Here is a 22,840-nt window from a genome sequence, read left to right as displayed (position 1 = left end):
GAAGGATGTAGAGGGCTAGTTTAGTTTGATTCTCACTTTTCATTTTACGCTGCATCGGTAACAAGAAACTTAAGTCGTTTTTTGATTGGCCTTGAGATGCGAAACCATTCTTAAATCAAGTGGTTAAAACGAATTAAACAATGAGCCATTCTTTATACCGTGAAAAGATACACAGTTCAAATACCGGTATAGAATGTACTGTGATATCCATACTGTCTACAGTTTCTGTCCAGAATGTACTGTCCATACTGTCTCCAGTTTCTGTCCATACTGTCTACAGTTTCTGTCAGAGACAATTGTTTTGTGGTCGCGGTGTCTCTCTCTCTCTCTAGCTTCGCATTTCCCATTCCTTGCGCTCGAGCGCAGACATGTTACATCTCAAGACGCGACTGCTGCTTCTGGCTGCCATCTCACTCTCAACTTCGTGTCTAGCGAAATACTCGATGGTCACGCCGAATCCCCTCTCAAGTATTGATAGTCACCACATCTCCACCAAGAGGCTTTTGAGGGCGGGCAAGACCTCATACTACGACTTAGACGAGGAGAGGGGGGTATCCGGTGTCAGTGTAGAATCACTATCCAACTCGCTGAAGTCAACTACCAATGAACAGCTCATGTCGTGGCTTAATGGAGGAAAGAACGCAGATGACGTCTTCAAGCTGCTCACACTCGATGATGCAGCCGAAACTCTCTTAGCAAGCCCTCAGTTGCAAGCTTGGATCAAGTTCATGAAAAAATTTAATACGGAGAACCCGAAGCAGCAAACAACATTAATCAAGACTCTCACTTCGCATTACGGCGACGACGGTGTAGCCAAGATAATCGAAGCAGCGAAGCAGGTCCCAGCCACAGCGACTATCGCGAAGCGATTACAGACCGAGCAAACTCAACGTTGGATCGCTTACGAGAAGTCCCCAGACGTCGTGTTCAAGCTACTGAAGCTTAACAACGCGGGAGATAAGCTGTTCAAGCAGCCTCAGGTGGTTACTTGGGCGAAGTATGTGGACGCTTTCAACAAGGCTCACCCTGAGCAAAAGACGACTCTGTTTTCAATGTTAAAGAAATACGACGAGCAAACTCTGGTGGATATGCTGATCGCTGCGCAGAAGGTTCCAGCTACGGAGAAAATTGCAGTGCGAGTCCAGGCTGACCTGACGAACGCGTGGCTGTCAATACAGAAATCCCCCAACGCTATCTTCAAGCTGCTAAAGCTGGACATGGGCGGAGATGCTCTCCTGGAGAGCCCGCTCTTTGTTGCATGGACGAAATACACGGACTACTACAATTTGATGTATCACAAGGAAACATTCCCCGTGATTTCGACCTTGACGAAGAATTACCCGAATGATAAGCTGGCAAGTATACTTGCTCTAGCGAGCATGAACCCGAGCACAGAGAGCTTGGCGAGTCAATTGCAGCGTGAGCTACTTGAAAACTGGTATAAGCAAGGAAATGCCCCGAGTTACGTCTTCAAACGACTGCAGCTCGACAAAACAGGGGAAAGGCTTTTTGATAGTCCAATTCTCGATACTTGGAGGCAGTACGTCGACTACTTCAGGCGAAGAAAACCGAAGCAGAAAGTGAACATGCTCGCGATCTTGAAGGAGCACTACAAAGACGATGGTGTTCTAGCAAAGATGCTCGTTGAGGCAAGCGAGGTCTCCAGCACGAAGACAATGGCTACTGACTTACTGGATGCTTTCACGCTCCGTTGGATGTACAACAGAGAAAGCCCCACCAATGTTTATCAATGGCTTCGTGTGGAGGGGACGTCGAAGGACAATGCGATCAGGAAGATGTATGAAAACTACGACCAGCTGTACCAGATGAAGTATGCCTAAAAGCAAATCAAAACCCAACAAAATGATGCTTTAATACAATAAATAATTGAAAACCTTACTGTACCAACCAATGGTTGGTAAGGTTTTCAGATAGGACCAGAAGTTGAGAGCCAGCCAGACGTTGTAGTACCGTAGGACTTTTTCTTGAAAGATGCTATGGCCCGGCCATAGAATCTTTCAAGAAATGAGGCTCGTTACTGTACCTGGTACATGTATTCCAAATCTATCTTGCTTTGAATACCCTGGTTCCGCACCATAATCATTTCATGTGTATGGTACCGGTACTGGTTCATGTACGGAGCCAGGGTAGCAAGATCGATTTGGGATGGTACCTCCGATCATGATTTACCTGTACAGTATCGACGATTCGCTGGCAACGAACACAATTTGTGTTACACAAAAAAGCGGATCATTGAAAACAAACAAAAATAATACCGGTAATATTCTGGTACCAATGATATCTATTCCTACAGATAGCAATACCGGTAATATTCTTGCACCAATGTTTCCTATTACTTCGTTCAATAGCACTTTTCGACCACGGTTGTACCGCATTAACTACTTGCGCTTTGCAGATGGAATGTCCATCCCGTATTATAGCCTTGAATCTAGGTTTGTCAACGCCGTATTTTTTAAATTTGTCCCTATTCTCGTTCGGTACTTGTATCACGGCATCGTCTCCGTAGCGACTTGCGATATTAATTTTTCTCCTAACGAGATGGTCTTGCCCGGGTGTAGTGCAGTATGAGGTGTACAGAAGTATTTTTTTTAAAAAAAGTGGACTTTAGTCCTTTTCACTTAGCCTGATGCACGATTTTTAATAAATAGAGGCCGTTTTATTAATCGAGGGTTTTAAATCGATCAGGATTACCCGCTGTAAGACACAGTCCAAGTACCAGTTTCGAGAAAATGGCCGCCGTTGTCAAGAAATGGTTAAAGAATAAGCTCCAGCCCGACGAGACTAGAGCTAGGAAAATGTAGCTGATGCGTTTAAGAGCGGTCGTTTGAGGATTTTCTCGTCGTATACCTCCCAGTTCATTTTGAAAATCCCGAAGCGCCGGTGCTCCAGATGCTTACATGTATGTACAGAAGCGGAAGTGTCAAAAGATCTTGTAAGTGCCGACAAGTTTGCAAAAAAGAAAAGTTGAATCGATGGAGAAGTCCGTTGGCCTACAGTAGACGGTCATTGCCCAAGTGACCAAGTAAGTCCGATGTTTCTGCGCTTTTAAAAGTTATCGATGACTGGTGAAGAAGACGAATATATATTAAGATATTCAACGAGAGGAATCCAAACGCCCAACGCGCACAGCATCGGAAGTAGCAGTGTTTTTGGGTGCGCTCTTGCATTCTATAGAGCCCGCTTCGTTATAATTACCAGTCAATTCAACTTCTTTTTTTTTCTTAATAAACACCCTAGTGAAAGAACAAAAAATGCTTTCGTAGACTTTGGTACGAAACCGGCTGTACACAACCCAAAGTCAGTGTGCATTTCTTAAAGTAAAATCTTAATCCTTAGTCTTGTCATAGCTCGAGTGGTCGAGGGGACGGAGGTGGCGGCTGCAGCCCATCGAGCAGCGCATCCAGCACCTTATTGGTGGCTGCAGCTTCCAGGTCTTTTGCAAACGTCATGTACGGCATCAACGCCGACTCGTCCTGACGCTCCACGACGTACAAAAGTTTGCGGGGCGTCTTCTTCAGCTCCGTCTGCGAGATGCCAGCGTGGTTGACGAACTCTTCGCAGACGAATCTCTTCTCGCAGCAGACGCACGTGATCTGGCGCGCCTTGAGGCCGTTGCTATTGAACGTCAGCCAGCCGGCTTTGCGCGGGAACGAGCCGTCCGGAACGGCTGTTCTGGACCGCACCACACGGTCGGCAAGAGCTCCGTCCGCCATGTTCATGACGTACTTTGGCGACAGACACACGACTTGAGCCACGAAATCCATCGGCTCTTGGTCAGTCAGACGCGCGGCTGTAGACACTTTGTCGCTCCGGTGCTTCCGACGCTTGAACAGCGCCAGCGTGCGTAGTCTGGACATGGCTGCGTCCACTTCTGGCTCTGGCGTCGTCGGTGTGTCAATGCGTGCGTCCGGATTTAAGTTCCGACTGTTAGGCGCCTTAGTCGGCGTGTTGCTCGCACTCTGACGCCCCACCCAACTGCGTAGCGCAGCCTGGAACTCCTCGAGAGGCGAATGCTGCGTGTTGTCGCAATGCTCGACGAATAGAAACGGCATCGGGTCTTCGTCCGCGCACTTGGCGTCTCGCACTAACGCGCTGTCCGTGTGGTGCACAAACTCTGGGAAGCGAAACAGTCGGTGGCAGCAGTCGCACTGCACCGAGGCCACTTTCTTGACAAACCACCGGCAAGTGCCCGTTTTCATGATGCCAGACGCGTGGAGACTCGAGCTGCGCGAGCTCATGACTGGGAACGTCCAGGCCCCGCTCCTGTCGTCGTGTGCCACGCGCACAGCTTGAACCAGCGCGTCGCCGGACAGCGCAAAAGCGTCTTCAGTCTCAGCTGGGAGACGCAGCGTCTCGGCTTCCTGTCCACCTTCGTCCACTTTCAGCTCCTTCGTCTTCTCGTCGTTGCTCTCCTTCTCCACAGCTTCTAGAGACGCTCGAGAGGCGACAACCTGCTCGTCCAACGCAGCGCTGCCGCCTCTTGTGCGTCGACTTCGGGACGATAAATTGGTCCCACGAGGCGTCGACGTCGACGTTTTGGCTGTTGCAGCTTTGCCTTGTCCCTTTTTCTCCTTCTTGAGTTGCTTCTCGAGCTCCATCTCGTTCATCATCTGCACCAGTTTCCGCTGTCGGTAGAAAATCTTCTTGTCGGGCTCCACACACGTGGGGCAGTCGCAGTGCCAGAGGTAGCCGTCGCTCTCGTAGAAGTCCAGAAAGGCCGCTTTGCACGACGCACAGCGGAAAATGTTGCCTCGTCTCTCGGGCGCTTCCAGCTGCAGACGCTCCATTTGGTCCAGAATGGGCGTCTCCGCGTCCACGAGCGCCTTGAAGGCGTGCACGAAGCAGCCGGCATGATACGCGCGGCGACACGCGTGGCAGTGCAGCAGCACGCAGATGTTGGCTCGTTTCCTGCAGAACTCGCAGTGGCGAGAGTCCTCGCTGTCGCTCTCTTTGAGCGGCGCGACCTTTCGAATCTTATACTTCTTCTTGGCTACATCCGGCGTCGTGAAGGGCAGTGGCGGGAGGTCTGTGATGATGGGCGACGCCTCCATGGGAGCTGCGTCGTATACTGGCGCTTGGCGTCGCTTCTTGCCTCTGACCTCCACCTTGTTGGACTTACTCGAGACTTTGGCTCGCTTTGGAGCTGGAGGGAGCGACTCGGTGGCTCGTTTCTTCGTGTCTTCGCCCCCCAGGGCGGCACAGAGCAACATACCCAAGTTATTGTGCTGCTCTTGAGCTGGAGCACTGCTGGACTCTATTGTATTATGTTTTGCAGGTTTAGCACTGAAAGCTTTAGCCATGACGACGCCCAAGGGAGCCGCTTCTTCTTGCGCTTGTGCAGCCATGAACGCGTTGGCTACAGCGGCAGCTGCTCGGTGGCTGGTGCGCTGTTTGGGTGGGCTAGGTCCATTTTTACTTCCTGTTGTTACTGTGTCCATCGCAGCTTGTGGCGTCTTCTGGGCTTCTCTGGCGGCCTGTGGAGGTGGAGCGGTGGGCGCAGAGTCCTCCAACGACATGAAGTCTGGAAGGAATTGTAGATTCGTGCGGCTTTATTGGCTGAAAAAAGGTATCCGATATTGAAGGTTCTATATCGAAATGGCTACATGTAGCCATGAAGCGTATTATTAGAAGTTGACGTGAAGTTGACTTTTTTTTTGCATTGTGGTATCATGATTCCGTCCACGCCTACTAAAGGACGCGGCAAAGGAGGAGGGCGATCTACTCGTGGTCGAATTTCTGCCGTGAAGGTGGCTCTGAGAGCCAAAACAGCGAAGAGCGAAGCTGGAGAAACTTCAGATGAGTCCGAAGTTCGTGAGGCTACTACGACGCACTCCATGGGAGTAAAGACACATGAAGAATTAGGTGATGGCCCTAAGGGTTTCAGTCGAGCAGCGCACTCCATCATGAGGATGCACAAGCTGCAGAGCAACACAGAAACTGTCAGTCAGCAACCCACTCGGCCAGTCGAGAAGAAAGACCCGTGGACTTCAGTGATGAGTAGCGTGGCCCGTAAAGTCACACGACTAGGCGACGGCCTTGGACTTGGCGTTGAGACCACCGGAAACTCTACTGACAAGCGCATTTCGCTCGCTCAGATGTTGAAAAGTAGAGAAATGAAGAATTTAGTGCAACAGGCACTTGCAGCCAAGCAGCTCACACGAGCGGCAGCTGTCCCGACGGAGCAATCCAGTGTGATGGCACACTGGATTAAGTTATCTTCGTTACGCAGACAGCAGCATGACAAGGGTCAAGAAGGGGCAGTAATGGACACTAGAGACAACAACGAGGACGAGGAAGACGAGGACATTGTGGAGGATCACAACGGAGTCCACTCGGGCTTTGACTTGGACGATACAGCCAAAGGTCATCAACTTTACGGTCGCACACTTATACTAGAAGAGTCCTGTCGTCGAGCACTAGCTCAAGACTGCGAACAGCGCTCTCAGATGGATCTACAGTCGCTCGGTGTGTGGTTCCAGACCACGAAGCTTAAAATCTCGACCGATTTCGAGCGTCTCCAACCTTCGGAGCTTGATCTGCTCTGTCGACGAATGACGTGCGTAACTTTCCATCCAGACGAGACGGTGTTCCGACAAGGAGACGAAGGCGACGCACTCTTCATCGTCTTCTCCGGTACAGTTAAAGTTCGCGTGAGTCAGCGTATCCTCGGTGAAGTCGTAGAAGTCACGGTATGTGAGCTGAGCAAAGGCGATTACTTCGGCGAACGCTCTCTTCTTAACAACGACGCTCGTGCTGCCACTGTATTGGCCAAAACAGCCACCGAGCTGGTGAAAATCACTCGAAATGACTACAACTTGATGCTGAAAAACGACCAACTCGAGTTCCTGTCTCGAATGCAGATCGCGAATGGAATCGGCGTCCAGCGTACGGCGCAGAAGTCACAACGCGAGTATGTTAAAGTATTAACGAAAAAGAAACATGCGCGCTCCAAGGCCGACATCGACATGCTCAGTGAGTATCTTCAGACGCTCAAATTCTTCCGAAGCTTACCGAAATCTTTCGTCCGCGAGCTCTGCGTCGTCGTGGACTTCCTCACTCTGCCGGCTGGTGCTTGTGTGTTCCGCGAGGGGGAAGTTGGAGACTTGTTTTATATCATTTTTAGCGGGTCGGTGGATGTGAATATCAACTCCAAGGACTTTAAGGGGAACACGCAGATGACCAAGCTTATCAACCTCACAGAAGGGTCTCACTTTGGAGAGCTGGCGCTCATGAAAGGCAGAGGTGTACGCAGCGCTACTGTGATCACTCGTGAAGAGTGTCAACTTTTGGTAATTTGTGAAAAAGACTACAATATGACTCTGCGTCGCATGCAGAAGAAAGATATGGCGAAGCGAGTGGGAGTTTTGGATCAGATACCGATGTTCCAGACGCCTGAATGGACTGGAGAGCTGCTCAAAGAGCTGTCGTATGTTCTACTAGAGCAGAAATTGTCCACGGGTAGTGTGCTCTACCGACAGGGGGATCGCGCGTTGCACGTCTATTTCGTAGTTCGTGGAGAACTGGTTGTCACCAAGCAAATCACAGACCCCTTTACACAGGTCAAGCACGAGGTTTTCGTGGAACGCATCGGTCGGTTCCGTGTGGTTGGCGACGAAGCGTATGTAGCCATATTTGTTAACACAAATGTAGCCATGTACAAACTAACTTGTTTCTATCTGTTCTCGTAGAGCTGGTGGCGTTAATTTCAACGAAGTGATCCATCGAGAGGTGACTGTGAGTGCAAGTACTCCCGTTGAGGTCCTACTGCTCTCGAAATACGACGTTTTCCATCGACTATCCCGGTCAGCTCGAGAAACGCTACGCGCGGCAGCTCACTCTCACGCCGAGAGCATCGTGTACTTGGATCGCTTCCACAAGACGCAAAAGTGGGAAAACTACAAGCAGAAGGTGCTACGAGACCACGTTAACCACGAACGCATCGAAAAGATACTGCCGTCGTCAGCTGTAGCCAAGAGGAAAGCTGCAAAAAAAGTCTCACGTGACCGAGTCCGACGTCAAGCTACGACCGGCAACACGTCAATATCTTCCGATTCCAGTGCGAGCGTCAAGCTACCTGCACTGGTTATGCCCTCTTTGAGCAGGAAGGACGACGCGAATGACTCTGCGTCTACGAACAGCGCAAGGCAGGCTCTAGTCGCAGCCAACGAGTTGTTACTGTTGACCCCCGAGACGAGGGCGACGAAGAAAGTTTTTAATCAAGAACCGACTCTGGGCAATTACGTGACGTCATTCAACGCCGAGGCGCCTCCCAGTTCTGCTCGACAGCGTCAATTGGATGGCGCCTTGGCTGCTGAAGAGCGTCGACAAGCTGAAGTCTTGAAAGAGGGAAATCCTCTGGCTTTGTTCGACATTAAAGTTGTTGACAAGCAGAGCGGACCATCTTTCAACCGCGTTCCGAAACAATTGGAGAGTGGACAGCCAGAAACTGTCAACAGTATTGACACTACCACAGTATTAGCAGGTACTGGAGACGAGGCATCCGAGTCACCACTACGTCAGCCTTCCCCTGTCACGAGGCCTCTAAGTAGAAGTATGAAAATTACTCCTCAGGCTCTGAGTCACCTTCTACAAGAGAATTTTATCTTTTCTTGCCCGAAAAGGACCAGATTTCAAGGACACGATGCTCGGCGATCCAGAATGTTGCAGTCCAAGGCCAGCAGTCCAGTAGCAGTTAGTAAACTATCTGCCGTGTCGCCCTCACGATTGCATAAAGTGCGCTGTCAAAGCACAAATGAGGTGGACATCGTGCTGTTTGCCATTCGAAATGAGGACCCCGAGGAGAGATCGGAAGATGCGGATGTGTCCAAGAAGACGCCAGCTTTTCAGATTCTCCTGTCTGCTCGGTCTCTTAATTCAGTTCGCGATGCTGCTGAGAGTCTGGAGAGTGATTCGAAAAGAACCAGCGTCAACTACTACGCTTTGCCTCTTAATGCATTCGCGCTCATGCCTCGTGCCGGTCGCTCCAAAGTGGACGAGGAGAGGCTGCAGATGCAGCAGATTGAAGAGATGACAAGCGCTGGCAACGTCAGTCCGAAGGCAAGAGCGCTACCTCATGAAGAGCCCGTTGGTGCGTTGCAGGCCGCAAGTTTCGCATCGTTTCAGGAGGTTAAAGTCACTCCACGTGGCTGTGATGAAGCTCACGTAATACTTCCAGGAACGGCAGTCGACCCAGTCAGCAGTGTCTCGTCTCCTGTCCAGAGTGGGTTCGCTGTAACGAGTGTGGTGCTATCACAACGTGAGGTCAGCAACTCGCCGTATGCTGAGCCGTTCCTTGCCGTGCATGCTCGTTGCACCTCTGAGGTGGAGGCTGGGGCGTATGCGATGAGTCTGAAGCGGTCGAACTCGCTCAAGTGTGCGATGCTCTGTGTCTTCCCTATCGGTAAATGGCTTCATCTCGAACATGCACATGATTGGTGTGTGCAGGTCGAACCGAGCAAGCACGAGAAACGAACTCCCAACGTCTGTGGGTCGCCAACCAGGCGACTTGAACCTCCCAGGCCTCACTGGCAACAAGAACGAGACGAAGCGCAACGTCTCCACCATTTCATATGCGCTCGAATGGGTGCACCTCTAGCTGACAACAAGAAGAAGGATCAGACAGAGGAAAGTGGCGGTCTCTTGCCTCAGCCACTCTTCTCTCTGGAGGATAAGCTAGACACGCTCCATAATTACCTCCAGGCGTCTGCAGCATTCACGACGAGAACAGGACACGAAGGTGTAGCCATTGTCAAGTATCGCCAGGTGAAGCGTTTTGGCTTCATCATGCGCTCACGCATCGCTGGTGCTCTACCCCAAAGCAACACCAATACTAGTAGTCACACCGACTCACCATCCCCACGTCAGTCGTTTACTAAACTCATTCCAGGATAATACTGTAGTGAGGTCAAGCATCTTGCTGATTTCTAATAAAATCTAATACTAAAGTATTGAGCTCTGTCAAAGAAGCGAGCATTATCAAAAGATGTTTTTTCTTAGGTAAAAGCTGTAGCGGTTTCTTCAAATGACAAATGCCTTTTTAATTCAAGGCGAGGTAAATTTCTGCCATATCTCGCACTATATAACCTCGTGTATGTGGCCAGCATTTCATTGGATCCATCCGCGTTCATCCACCGGACAACAATATGCGGGTGCAACTTCCCCCGTTGCCATTTCAGAAACAGCTACGATTCCATTCTCTTAGCGGTCGTTCTCGTCTTCGGCACTTTCTTCGCTTCGACGAGCATGACGTTCAACTCATTCATGATTTACCTGACTTAGAATTTCAATACAGGATCCGACAGAATCGACCCCATTGTTGGAGAGTAAAATCTTACTCCTTTCCCTTTATGCAAACAGCTGACTCTCCAGTTTTGTGAAAATAGCTTTCGTTTTCTCCTACGGTTTCGATTATTGTTGCGGGGTTTCGTCCATTATATTTTTCAAGCAAGAAGTTAAAACGGGGTTCACGAGAAAGCCGTGCCTTTCCAGATCGCGTAAATTGAAGACATCCAATGGGTGAACAATGCGATGCTTCCAATCCTTCAATCGTTCGGCCTGCAATTGAAGCGCAAGAGCCTTCGTGTCTTGATTTATTAATAACGGCTGCATTAAGCAGACATTGCTGAGAGGTGGCCGTCACTGTATTGATTGGTTAGCACTGATGCTTCAAATGCACGTTTTGCTTCGGGCTTCTTGCTGTTCAAATCATCCGCATACTTTAGCCATATCAGGAACATGGGGTCTGATAACAGGCCGACGCAAAATTCATCTTTTTAAACACGTGCGTTAGCCAAAGATGGAGATTTATTTTGTCCACAAGCGAATTAAAATTCACTCGAAGCTTTGTTGAGCCAGCTATCGTGTCGAAATTGATCCCTCTCTCCTCGGTGTTAAGATTTCTCCCAGCAGTACTGTGGGACCTCGGGAACGTCGCGGCATGTTTTGTACGCTTGGTCGTTTCAACGGTTATCGCACTGGTGCACACGCCAACCAGAAGGACAATGGCTACAATGAGTGTACCAACTTTGGAAAGGCTCATGCTTCCTTGAATGAAGAAGAAAAAAAATGTTTGAGTCTCAGAGTAGGTAGGTCTCCTTCCTCTCGGATAGAGACGATTCTGGTAACAAAATTGTATATAGTGGACGACAGCTTACAGCGCAGCCACGTACCGTTGTGAGCCAAAAAAGCAAAGCACTGCTTGTCACCATCGCTGTCGTTATCAATGGATCAAAGTCAGGGAATGGTCTTGGAGTTGCCCTAGGGCAGTTTACTATTATAATCGAAGAAAATACACAAACTTAAGTACCTGTAAATTTTATGTGTATTTCTCCGATTAGTTTACTGTATAGCATATGTACCGTACACTTATACAAATGAAGAATCTTAGGCTGAAAGAAAATACGTGTCTTACAAAATGCAAATCAAACTCAGCGTGGCCACGAATGTTATTGATTAATTTTATTAGGGGTCAGCCTCCACGCAGTGATCTGATTGGCTAATCGAGTAGTTAAAAAGGGCATGTGGGAAGAGCTGCCCAAACGATCTTCCATTTTACTACCCCGACGCTCGAACTAGCCCTTACAAAAAAACAGGTCGAAATTATTGTAATCACCACCCTCTTTTGTCCTATTCAGGCGCTAATTCGAGCATAGAAATCCCTCCTCTTACCCCTTTTTAGACCGAGCACATCGATCGCTGTATCTCTGTCAACGTCCACCATTGAGTGTATTTAGCTCCGACTACGCGCATATTACGATCGTAGAAGGCGTTGGTTGGTCGATCAGTCTAGAGCTGGTAGATTAATAACTAATGCGACCAGAGTGCCTTGGGATTTAAATGAAGATCGACCGCCATTTAACAATGACAAATCGCGTGAGAGTGAGTAAATCTGCAAGGACAAAGTGGCTGGGGTTCCCGATAAGGCTTGTATGGGTATTACATCAGTCTCTTTTTCATCTTGATGGTTTTAGCTGGCCTTTTGTTTGGTTTCAGGGATAGTTTTGTGCGCTAAGCTACGTCAGTGGGGTTTGCTGTACACTTATATTGTGATGGCGTGCCCTGTTATGACGGGGTTACAGTACTCAACACCGGAAGTCGGCTCCCGAGCGTTTACAAACTTTAAGTGAACTCCCTGAACTCCCTTGTCAAAGGGAGCGAAGTAACCAGTTAAAGATAAGTTGCAAACTGAATGCATTTATGGGTAGGCTAAACTAAAGGTCAGTTAACAGACTATAAGTCATATATAATGAAGCTATGTCATCAACCAATAATTGGCCTCAGGTATCCCGAAGAGTGACACGTCCCACTTTTATGTAATCTGTACACTTGGTCCGTACCTCGTTACACCCTCCCCTACTCAGGTTCGGTTTTCCGACCAATCAGAATGAGGAGGGGTATGACACAAGCTCTCATTCTCAAAGTCGAAAGACATCGACTTGACTGCGAGAACGCGGCTGTGGCTCACTTCACAGTTAGCGTTTCGAGCAGCACGCAAGCGCTCTTCTTATCGGTTCTCACTTCGACCTTTTATCATGCCCCGTATCACTGCTCAGAGCGGTGCGAAAGCACACACCAAGGCTGCTGCCGAAAAGGTGCAAGCCAAGAGCACTAAGCCTCGCAGGTCTGCGCTTCTGGAGGCTACTTAGGTGGCTCGGAAGCGGTCGATCGACCGGTCACACAGCTGCGAGCAAGCGCGCAAGAAAACGACGCGGTCCGTCACCTTCGGTCGTTGTAGACAACCGTCCGAAATCGCGCTTCACATACCGTGAGATCAGACTGGGGAGTGAGGACGAGGCCGAGGCCGGGAGCCTCCACGGTGAGCCTGTGGGATCTGATAAAGGGCACGCTCCGATGACCAGTGAGCACGACGGCGACAGCATACACTTACTCACTAGTGATCACAGCGATCACGATCATAAGACGCCTGAGCGCCCTAAGATCCCTATCATCGAGGCTAAGTGCTCTCTCAAAGCTGACGATGAAGAGGTAGTGAAACCTCTTAAGCATCTCTCGCTTGCCGAGGGCCTTGCACGTGCTCAGGCTGCTAAAGCAGCGGCCAAAGAGGCCACGCGCATGGCTTCGAGGTCCCCACTCCACGAGGAGAAGGAGACTGCTCAACCCAATTAGAATGGCTTCCATTCTTCGGATGAAGAGGAGGAGGAGGAAAGTGCCATTGATGAGCCCCAGGATATCACGAATGACCTCGGCCGGCAGCAGGAGGACTTCCAAGCTGTCTAGCGTATGCGTGGGGGCTCAGTGGCGACACCTATCAGCCAGGGAACTGTCATCTACCAGAAAGGCTTATGAGCCTCTCGAGGAGAGCTCCGGGGCTGACCTCGTTTTGGAGAAACTCGCTTCTCCTCGTGGGTTTTATTGGTTACCACCATTCGAAGGCCGTTTACGAACGTGCCCTGCTCCAGAAGGAGAAGTTGTTAGCTGACAACGTGTAGGCGCGGTGCGGTGCCTCTCGCACCGCACCGAATCCCTCTCAAGGCATTCATGACTTGTCGTAAGACGCCTGAGAGCCGAGGTGGTATCTACACTGTATGGGGCTGCCCTGGAGCCCTTCCCAGGAGCTGTCCGAGCTGGAGCTCATTCGAAGACATGTTCTGTGTGGATTGGATCTCTCAAGTACTCATTCTCTGAGTTACAGGAACTGGATAAGGATTAGCTGCTGTCCCGCATCTTGGACCAGCGCGATTCTCGTGTCCGGTCTACCCACTTGAAAAGCAACCACATGCTGTCAAGGGACATTCTGGAGCGCGGGAACGGAGTGTCGTCAACGTCCGTACCTCGTTCGGGCAAGAAGCCCTCCGGACTAGCTACGAAGCTGCTGCCTCTTCTGTTCCCAGATCACGCCAGCCTTCGGGCAGTCGGCCTGGAGCCGTTCAATCAGCTCCCACGATCTCTCGGAGTGTGCATAACACCGCCACTTCAAAATGATCTGGCGCTTTCAGAGAAGGCGCCGCTCCTGGAGAGCCCGCTTCACGTGGTAGTTAAAGTATCCATTCCGGTCAAGCAGGGGCGGAGGTGCCCCCGTACGAATTCGAGTACCAGGCTACTCTGGGACACTTTTCTCGCTCGAGTCCTCGATCTGCAGCTCCGACGCAGGGCCTTGAGGTTGACCACCTCCGTCAACGCGTCCTCGTGCTTGAAATTGCACTTGGTCTTAGGACTGGCGGCGAGGACCGGGACCGCGAGCGATCCCATGTAGCGGTGCTTCAGCTGGTTACTGCCGACAGAGCTGACAGTGTCTAGCGGTATGTTTCAAGTGTCGAGTACTCACTTTGAGCTCATTTACGTTTTCTCTTCCAGGCTCATCAGAGTACTCCTTCTGTTTGTTCTGGGCCGCTTCCATTGCATCGCGAACCCTGCTGATCACCCTCAGCTTAGTGTTCACAAAGGACTTTATTTGTTTCCGTAGCAAAACCGGTCTCACATCTGAGACCTGGGAGGTAAAGGCGTTCCGATCCTCTCCCCCACTTAAAATAGAGAACGCGGTGTCTCCTCGAAAGTGAGGGGCACTCTAGGGCTGCGGAGGGGAGCTGTGTCGACCACATACGTGGGGCTCCCGCGCAAACACTGAGCAGAGTGTCCTCGAGCACTCCATTGGCGCGCTTCGCATGGCCGTCCGTCATCTGTAGGCAAGTTCCCAGCAAACAGAGCAGCGTCTTCTAAAACGCAGCGGTGAACGGTGGATCTCGGTAAGAGGCGATAGTCTCGAGAAGGCCGAGCGGGACACGCCATCGACAATCTGCTGTGCGGTCTGTTCGCCTGTGAGTACAGCGGTCACCGGAGCAAGATGGTGCACCCTGCTCAGCCGACACACGAAAACCAGAATCCCGGTCTTGCCTTGTCCATCGGCGGGAAGTCCAAAGATGAAATCAAGCCTCGTCAAATTCCAATAGGCCTTCGGAACGGGCAGGCTCTGTAACGGAGCCGAAGCGTGCCGTGGAGGCTTACCCGCTGACATGCTTCGCATGTCTTTACGTACCTCGCGACCCACTTGTACATGTGGGTCCACCAGAAGGCCTGAGAAACCAAAGAAAGGTCTTCTCACGGCCAAATGACCACTTGAGGTCGCATCGTGCGCCTCCGCGAGGATGTCGAAATTCAGATTCTTGTCGTTGGGTACGACCGCCCATGGAGGGCTCCATCCCGAAATAGAGGAGGCCATCCTTCAACTTCAATCGATGGAGCCGGAAAGCTGCCACGGTAAAAGCCAGTCGGCCTCAGAGCTCGTTCCTGCTGACAGGAACCTGCCGATACGCGCGATAGCCTCATCGGCTCGATACGCCATGCGTATCCGATTATAGAAATCCGTTGAAATTCGTGTGATGTGGGCCAACTTGTGATCCCGACGCTGAGATAGGGCGTCATTAACCACGTTGAGATTGCCTGACTTGTATTCGACGCGGAATCTGTACTCCACGAAGAAGGGCAGCCACCTCGCCATCCGTTGGGAAGAGGTGAGGCGCGTTGGTCGCCGTCCACAAAGACGCGTGGTCGGTGTAGATCACAAAGGGCCTTGAGCCGAGTAGATGTACCCGGAACCTCACGAGGGCATACTGCATTGCCAGGGGCTCGTTGTCGAGGACAAGATAGCTTGATCAGCGGCCTTGAGCTGCACGGTTTGATACGAGATGACTCGCTCGTGTCCAACTGCATCGGCTTGCAACGATGTATAACCGATTGCACAGTCGGAGTCGTCGCAGAAGACGTTGAACGGCTTCGTCTCGTCCAGCAGGTCCTGGACAGGAGCCTCTTGGAAACTGGCCTTGATGATGTCAAAGGCATCCTGGTGCTCTGGCTTCCAGCGCCAGTCGGCGTCCGTCTGAAGGAGGCCCGACAAGGGCTTAGCGAGGTCCGCGTACCCTACCTGTGGAGGTAGTTGTTTAAACCCGATCACTTCCGAAGATCCTTCTGAGATCGAGGCGTCGGCCATGCTGCAATGACATTGACTTTGCCTGGGTCAGCCCGAGCGCCGACGTTACTGACGAAGCAACCAAGAACCTTGATATCCAGTGACGCGAAGACGCACTTGTCGATGTTGGCGTAAATCGTGTTCGCTCTCATGACGTTTAACACTCGACGGAGGTGCCCCAAATGACCTCCCTGGCCGTCTGACTTCCCTCGGTATGTAACGGCTATGGACGAAGACGGCGTCGAAGTCTGTACGAGGCACGTAGCGACCTGAACAGCTGCGTAACCAAGCGGTTGAATGTCGCTGGGATGTTAGACGGGCCCTACGGCATGACGATCCACTCCCAAAGCATACCGCTTGAAATGCCACCGCGGTGAGCGGGATGTCGCTCTCTCGCATCAGGATCTGGTAGTATCCGTCTACCAAATCCAGCGCACTGTACAGTACGCTTCCGGCCATGTTGTTCAACAACCCATCCTTTCGTGGGATTGGTGTCTGGGCCGGCACCGTCGCGTTGTTCAGCTTGTTATAAGCATTAACTAGACGCCACTCTCCGCTCGTCTTCCGAACGCAGAAAGTTGGCGTCAAGTGCGGGGACCTTGACTCCATCGGACGAGCTCCCATGGAGCTTGGGTCCGCCGAGCAGTACGACATTTGCTTTTTTGGATGCGGGAAGATAGGCCACTTCAAACGAGACTACCCGGCTGAGATAAGCCGCAGATGGGTTATTCTCAATCCCGTCCTCAGGGGTCGCTGACAGAAGCCAAGAGCCCGAGACCGAGCGCCGAAGACCAGTAGAGGCGAGGCGCTCAACTGGAGAAGGTTTAAGTCCTCTAGAGCGGTACGCGGGCGGCGAGGACCACGGGGACTTAGCCCATGAGAGTCTTCGTACTTTCGAATTCGCGAAGGGCAACGGTGGGCTACTTGTTGTACACGGACGTGAGCGGGGATACGATCGCCCCTTTCTAGTCTTGATCGATTCCGGGGCGTCGAAGAATTTTGCACGCCGCCAGACGGTTGCTCGAAACAGCAAAAAGTTGCTCGGTGCTTTGAGAGTAACAAAAAGAAAATGGGATAGTGTCAGGACGACTAGCCGGTGGGAAGGTTGCCACTGCCCCCAACATCCAGATGTATCTGGCTGTCAAGTTTGAAGACTTCGACAGCCCAGAACAGTTTACGCTTCTCGACATGGATCCCTACGACTTAATCCTAGGCATGCCCTGACTTGAGAAGCACGGTCTTTAGATCGACTGGCGAGGCAAAGAAATTGGTGCCAGCTGCCCTACGATGTCCGCCAGTGCGTTGGTGAGTCATGTTTCCACCTCTGCTAGGACCCGAAGCGCCAGCAAGGCTCGCCAGGCTATCGATGCATCCGGTGGACGCTGGGGAGTCACCGACGTATATGAAGACCTCAAAGAGGATTCGATAATGGCGGTGCTAGGAGTCAAGTGGGTAACTTGGACCCACGAGCGAGTAACATAGCTCCACAGACAGCTGCAGCTGTCATGAATGCTGGTAGTGGCGTGTCCAAGGTGGGGAACACATTTCCACACACGGTCACCCAGATCTTAACTGAAGCGGACGCCGGATATGTTTCCTATGTGGGCAACACAGTTCCACACGAGGTCGCCCAGACCATAACTGAAGAGAAAAACGCGGGATGCGCCTCCTGTGTGGGTAATAGAGTTCCACACGCGGCCTCGAGTGCCTCGCATGTCGACATCATGACAACCCCAGACGTGGGTAACGAAATTCCACGTCGCAGTCGCCGTCGACGACGCGGTCGATGGAAGCGTGTTATTTCTTCTTTAATGGCGAGACGATTTAACTGGTCAAGGCATCTGGTGCACACTTGGATCCGCTGCCAGATATTGCAGAGACACTGAGCCTCGCGGAAATGGCGGCCAGGTCTTTCCTGACCAACCTCAAGGCTATGGGGGGGGTCGAGACCAGAGGCCACGCAAGAAGAGAAATGAGCTCCTGCTATGTTTTGGACGAAGGCATTCTAGAAGGGTTGAACAAGAAGCACCAAGCGCGCTTGGGTTATGCGAGTTTAAAGAACCCCGAATCCGGTGTATCCTTTGGTGACGGAGTATGCGGACATGGTTAACAAGCACCCACCAACCCAACTTCCCCCAAATCGAGGTGCACGGTATAATATTGATTTCGTGTCTGGCACAAAGTACTGTGTCACGAGACAGTGGCTTCTCCCACGCGAACAGTGCGAGGTTATTGATGCCTTCTCCACCGCGAAGGAGAAGACAGGCATGGGTTCGCCAGGCCGGAATTCGACACAAAACTCCCTGGTCACGCTGAGGCCGGCGTACGCGCCTGAAGATGGCTGTTCTCACATGAAGAGCCACATGAATCGCCTCTTCGAGGGTGCTTGGTTTTACCCACTAGAGATGTTGTAGTCTCCCACATCTCTTGAATGTACTCGTGCAGCCTACGCCCTCATTGTTTGCATAAAGGAAGTGCGAGCGCTGGCGATACTCGTAGATCGCCGGGAGGAAGGCGACTCGAAGCGGTTTACACAGCTGAGCTTAGGATGTGAAACATCCAAAAAAGGCCGCCTTCCACGTGTACGCCCAACCCTTGGCACGACCGCTTAGGTTGGCGAGCGCGAAAGCAGTGCGGAGCTGCTCGGTCGAGATTAGAGCCGCGTCCATCGCAACCGCTATCGCTTGGACCCAGAAGTGACTTCCTTTTCTTTGTACGGCTTGGTGTGACATACCGTTGTTGCAATAGTCGCTCCTGTCTGCTGTTACTGTCCACTTGTATTTTCTGGTAATACATCAGCAAATCGAACATGCTTCTTCTATGCTTTGTTTTGCCGCCGTGCATTACCGAGACCCCAGCCTGCTCTAGTCGCACAAAATCCACAAAGGTTCGACGTTTTGCATCTCTTTAGCATCTAGAGCTCCAGCAAAATTGTCGGAGCCTGGCATTATCTCCTCAGAACACGCTCCGGGAGTCTCGTTTAGCATCTCGGGTGTCCTGTTCAGACTAGAAAGCTACCCTTCCCTTTTTGTGCTAAGTACCACCTTTGACACTTTTCCTTCCAGTGCTTCGCTTTCTAGTGAATCAGCAGCGGTATTGCATTTTTTTCCACATGAAGGTGCTTCGTAGATCGAAGTCTCGATGTGAGTTCCTTGTGACGATTCAGCAAAGCCAACAACAACTCCTTCCTGAAAGCGATCACCCCTAGGTATTGCGGGATCGCGAGTCTCGAGTCACCGACAATTATCAGATCTCCAACGCCATACTCTAGATCTGCTGGTACCCATTATTCGCTCCGGTGTATTTGACAAGCTTCACTGTGGTGTCCCGAGATAAGCACTCGCATCGATCAGTATTTTCCGCTCAGGAAGTTGTCATACGATCCACGAGCAGTTACCGTAGCCTCCAAGCGTCCTCGCTTTTTTTCTTTAGTGAATATATCGAAAGATATGACGAATACTTAGTAGTCCTTTGGCAGTCGAGTATATAGCAAGTTCGGATCCAGGCGTATTGTTGGCGATAACGCTTTGGTCGGTGGAGCTATCGGGACTAGCAAGTCCTCGAGGTCAACAAATTTGAAATCGTCGACTGTAGCAGCTGAACAAAAGCACAGGCCTTCCCTTTAACTGGCTTCACTTCAAATGACACGGCGATAAAAGCACAGAGAGCGATACAGCTCGGCTGAAAAGCCATTTAAAACGATATATACATTCAAGCGTCGAAAACCGAGTGTATCCGTGTAATGTCTCGCCAGGCAGCTGTGTGTAGCACACCTACAGCAGAAAAAGTAGCGCAAGCACTTCTTTTTCACCAGAAGGATAGCTAACCTCTGCTTTTTTCAGTTCTCGACCACAAAATCGAACCGAATATAGTCTACCTTCGTGCTCCTGTATGAGTGTGGTTCCGAGTGCCCACTCGTTCGCAAACAGCATAATGTGTAGGTTTTTGCCTGTCGAAGTGTCGCAAAGGGAGCACATCTGCCATCTCTTACTTCAGCGCAGTAAAACTTTGCCGAGCCACCGTAAGATCACCTCTGGGACGAAAATCTTCGTATTGCAACTGATAGAGCGCCGCCCCGTACGCAGCAAAGTATTTAATAAATCTGCTGTAGTAGTTGATCGCATCTAAAAAGTATTGGATTCCCTTTTTGGTAGTCGGAAACGGAAGCTCGGTAAACGCGACCGTCTTCTAAGGAACTGCTCTGATTCCAACCGGGGACACTTCATGTGACAGAAAGTCTACCCACGACTGGACGAATATGCTCTTCGTGAAACCGACCATGCTTCGACACTTTTCAATGCGACTTACCAGTCAGCAAATCATATGCAAGTGGCATGGCGTATTCTAGTATCGCCGTGATTGTATTTACCATCTTGTAGTCAATGCACAGCCGGATATATGGCCGTTCTTTTCCATCACGGCTCTCGTGACTCCGCGTAGGTATTCACTAGCCATTCGACATACTTCTTGATGTTCAGTCTGACGTATCCTGTTTCACCCGGTAAGTCGCCAAAGGGTACCCACTGTACCAAAGACCAGTGAGACGGGTGCCACACGTGTTTGTCGGTGACATTAGTCATCCGAATATAGTCGGGCCGACCATGGCGAGTCTTCGTAACCCCCGCTGGTACCCAGGCTTCGTCGAGTCCAACTCACAATACGTAAGTCTCAGGGGACGGTTGTCGTTTTTGAAGACGGAATTCAGCCCACTCACACGCTGGAATGTATCAAAGCTCAGTAAGTGTGCCATTACGTGAGCGCCGTATTTTCATCATCTTTCATGTTCTTGTTTTGATGAGCGAAATCTTGACCTTGTCCGGAAGCTGTGCCGTCGCATTGAACAAATCCTGCCTGATACCAGCCGGTATCATCAAATTAGTTCCCAGCACTACTCCAATACCCGCGCTATGGTCCATCACCCACACGTCAAATTCGTAAATACGCTCTCATCTAAGCGTAATTTTCACCAGAGCTCGACGGAAGTACCTTGTTCCCCTGGCGTAGATCCTTGCATCTCCACGCATCTGCAATAGTCCAGCACATCGCGAATCCGTGGTTTCTTGACGACCTTTGTTGATATTCCGCTCACATTCGCACCAGTGTCCAATAGTATCGACAGCATAATAAAGCTGCGCGGATTGGTTGGCGATCTACGCGATGGACAAGAAAGCGAGCAAGGAATTTTCAATGGAGGCAGGACAAGAGCACCCGCTGCTGCTATGAGTACAAGCAGTGATCGCAGGGGGCTTGACACGCTGGCACGATGATAGGAGCGCATAACAATGAAAGACAGACGAAATCAAGACTCAGATTAAATGCAGCAGCTGAGGAGGAAAGGAAAGCGACGTAGTAAAGATGATGCGTAAGAAGGAAATGGTAGATGTAAAGACTTTGTAGGATAAAGCGATGCGAAGAATGGTTATTATAGTTCGGTTTCTTCCAGAAAGCAGTAGCACAATTATCCTTAACAATGTAAAAAAAGAAATCATCGTTCCTGCAAAGCGTACTGTGTTTTGTGGGTAAGAATACCTTGTATTTGATTAAATGGGCGTCGCTCTGGGACGATTTCATCCTTACTAAACAACTGCATTCTCTCAATTTTCCGTAGAAAGGAAGCACGCTAAATTGAGTTCTCACGAGTTTTTTTTTTCAAAGTTTCCAGAACAACCGCCACTATACTGCTCGCGGTTATGGCTTTCTCGATACTAGTTAGCGCTGGTACGACAAAAGATGATACGTTTGCGACGAGACCCCAGTCTGGGGTTCTCCAATACAGTATTATACGGAATCGGCGGTGGGTCAGCGCAATAATTAAAATGGAAATTCCTTAATTACCAATAAAAAAACTGCAGTAAGTATTGCAATATTGCCTACAGCTCTGTGTCACTTTCAGCTGAAGCTAACGTCGTCACATCCCATAAATCCCTGTTTGCACGCAAAAACATAATCAGCTCAAAATTGGCAGGCAACATGCATGTCCGCTGAGGTGTAAACACCAGCTTGCACTGCGAGAATAATCGCTTGCATGCATTTGATGTTGGGGGTAGCTGCTTCAACAACTCGCTGTAGGTAATATCAACACTGTCTCAACCATGCTTAGCGCGCTTGCTTGGACCAGCACGAAGAATCAGAACAAGCAGCTTGCGGTGCGCAGAACCCGTCGGTATAAAGTCTTCTACCGCGTCCACAGTCTTGATCTGAGGGCGGATGTGATTGTAGCGCTCCAACATTTTGAAACTTGAACTCCATCTCGTAATATTCCGTGTGATAGGATGTAGACTGGTGGATTTTGCGAGTTCCACAAAATTATTGATTTGAGATAACTGTGACATCAATGTGCTAACTTGCGCTAGTAACGGCTCGTAAAAAATCAGTAAGCTATCGGCTAACCGCAAGGTTAAATCGATGAATGGTGCATCCAGCCAAAGGGACACCGAGTTTAGTAGCAGTAGCCTGGTTTGTGTTGCAGTTGGCACCGATGGTAAATGTCACCATCCGAGTGTCTTGTCGTATACATCCAGAACACCGTCAAACAGCTGGATGTGCGAGTCTGCGTCTTGGGACCCTCTGTCGAGTGGTGACACAGCGAGAAGTTGTAGACGTAGAGTGCCGATCAGATAATATACAGCATATACGTCAGCGTAGTGCATAGAATTATGAGACCATCCGTCAAACATTATTGCGACACGTCTGTTTCAAAAGTCTTGCCGACCTTTTTGGCCACATCGTGCATGCTGTTGAGAAGCGCACGTGACGACACGGATTTCCACTGTGACATTGAGCGTGTCAGCCCGTTGTCGACCTCAGAGAGCGGCATGTTCCAATCCACAACCCAACGCATCCACTGCAAACGATGGGACGCCTCCTCGGATACGAAGCTGTAGTACTGGAGACGTC

At 50.5% G+C, this 22,840-nt stretch overlaps 3 protein-coding genes across 3 annotated transcripts; 2 read left to right on the top strand and 1 right to left on the bottom strand.

Moving 5' to 3' along the window:
• Nucleotides 1–368: 368 nt before the first annotated feature.
• On the top strand, nucleotides 369–1,841 carry PITG_15142 (secreted RxLR effector peptide protein, putative; the record flags this gene model as incomplete). Its single annotated transcript, XM_002898257.1, has 1 exon — nucleotides 369–1,841. The coding sequence occupies one exon, from the start codon at nucleotides 369–371 to the stop codon at nucleotides 1,839–1,841; it is 1,473 nt and encodes a 490-aa protein (XP_002898303.1).
• Nucleotides 1,842–3,362: 1,521 nt separating this feature from the next.
• Nucleotides 3,363–5,537, bottom strand: PITG_15141 (uncharacterized protein; the record flags this gene model as incomplete). The annotated part of the gene is made up of 1 exon (XM_002898256.1): nucleotides 3,363–5,537. One exon carries the CDS (start codon nucleotides 5,535–5,537, stop codon nucleotides 3,363–3,365), a length of 2,175 nt encoding a protein of 724 aa, XP_002898302.1.
• Nucleotides 5,538–6,116: 579 nt separating this feature from the next.
• Nucleotides 6,117–9,912, top strand: PITG_15140 (uncharacterized protein; the record flags this gene model as incomplete). The annotated part of the gene is made up of 6 exons (XM_002898255.1): nucleotides 6,117–7,639; nucleotides 7,710–7,979; nucleotides 8,166–8,433; nucleotides 8,542–8,706; nucleotides 8,851–9,066; nucleotides 9,241–9,912. The coding sequence occupies 6 exons, from the start codon at nucleotides 6,117–6,119 to the stop codon at nucleotides 9,910–9,912; spliced, it is 3,114 nt and encodes a 1,037-aa protein (XP_002898301.1).
• Nucleotides 9,913–22,840: the final 12,928 nt, after the last annotated feature.

The sequence above is a fragment of the Phytophthora infestans genome, genomic scaffold (genome assembly GCF_000142945.1).
Source record: "Phytophthora infestans T30-4 supercont1.38 genomic scaffold, whole genome shotgun sequence".
In the NCBI taxonomy this organism is placed as follows: domain Eukaryota; phylum Oomycota; class Peronosporomycetes; order Peronosporales; family Peronosporaceae; genus Phytophthora; species Phytophthora infestans.
The sequence above is the reverse complement of the archived record's forward strand: the minus strand, read 5'-3'. Positions and strand labels throughout refer to the sequence as shown.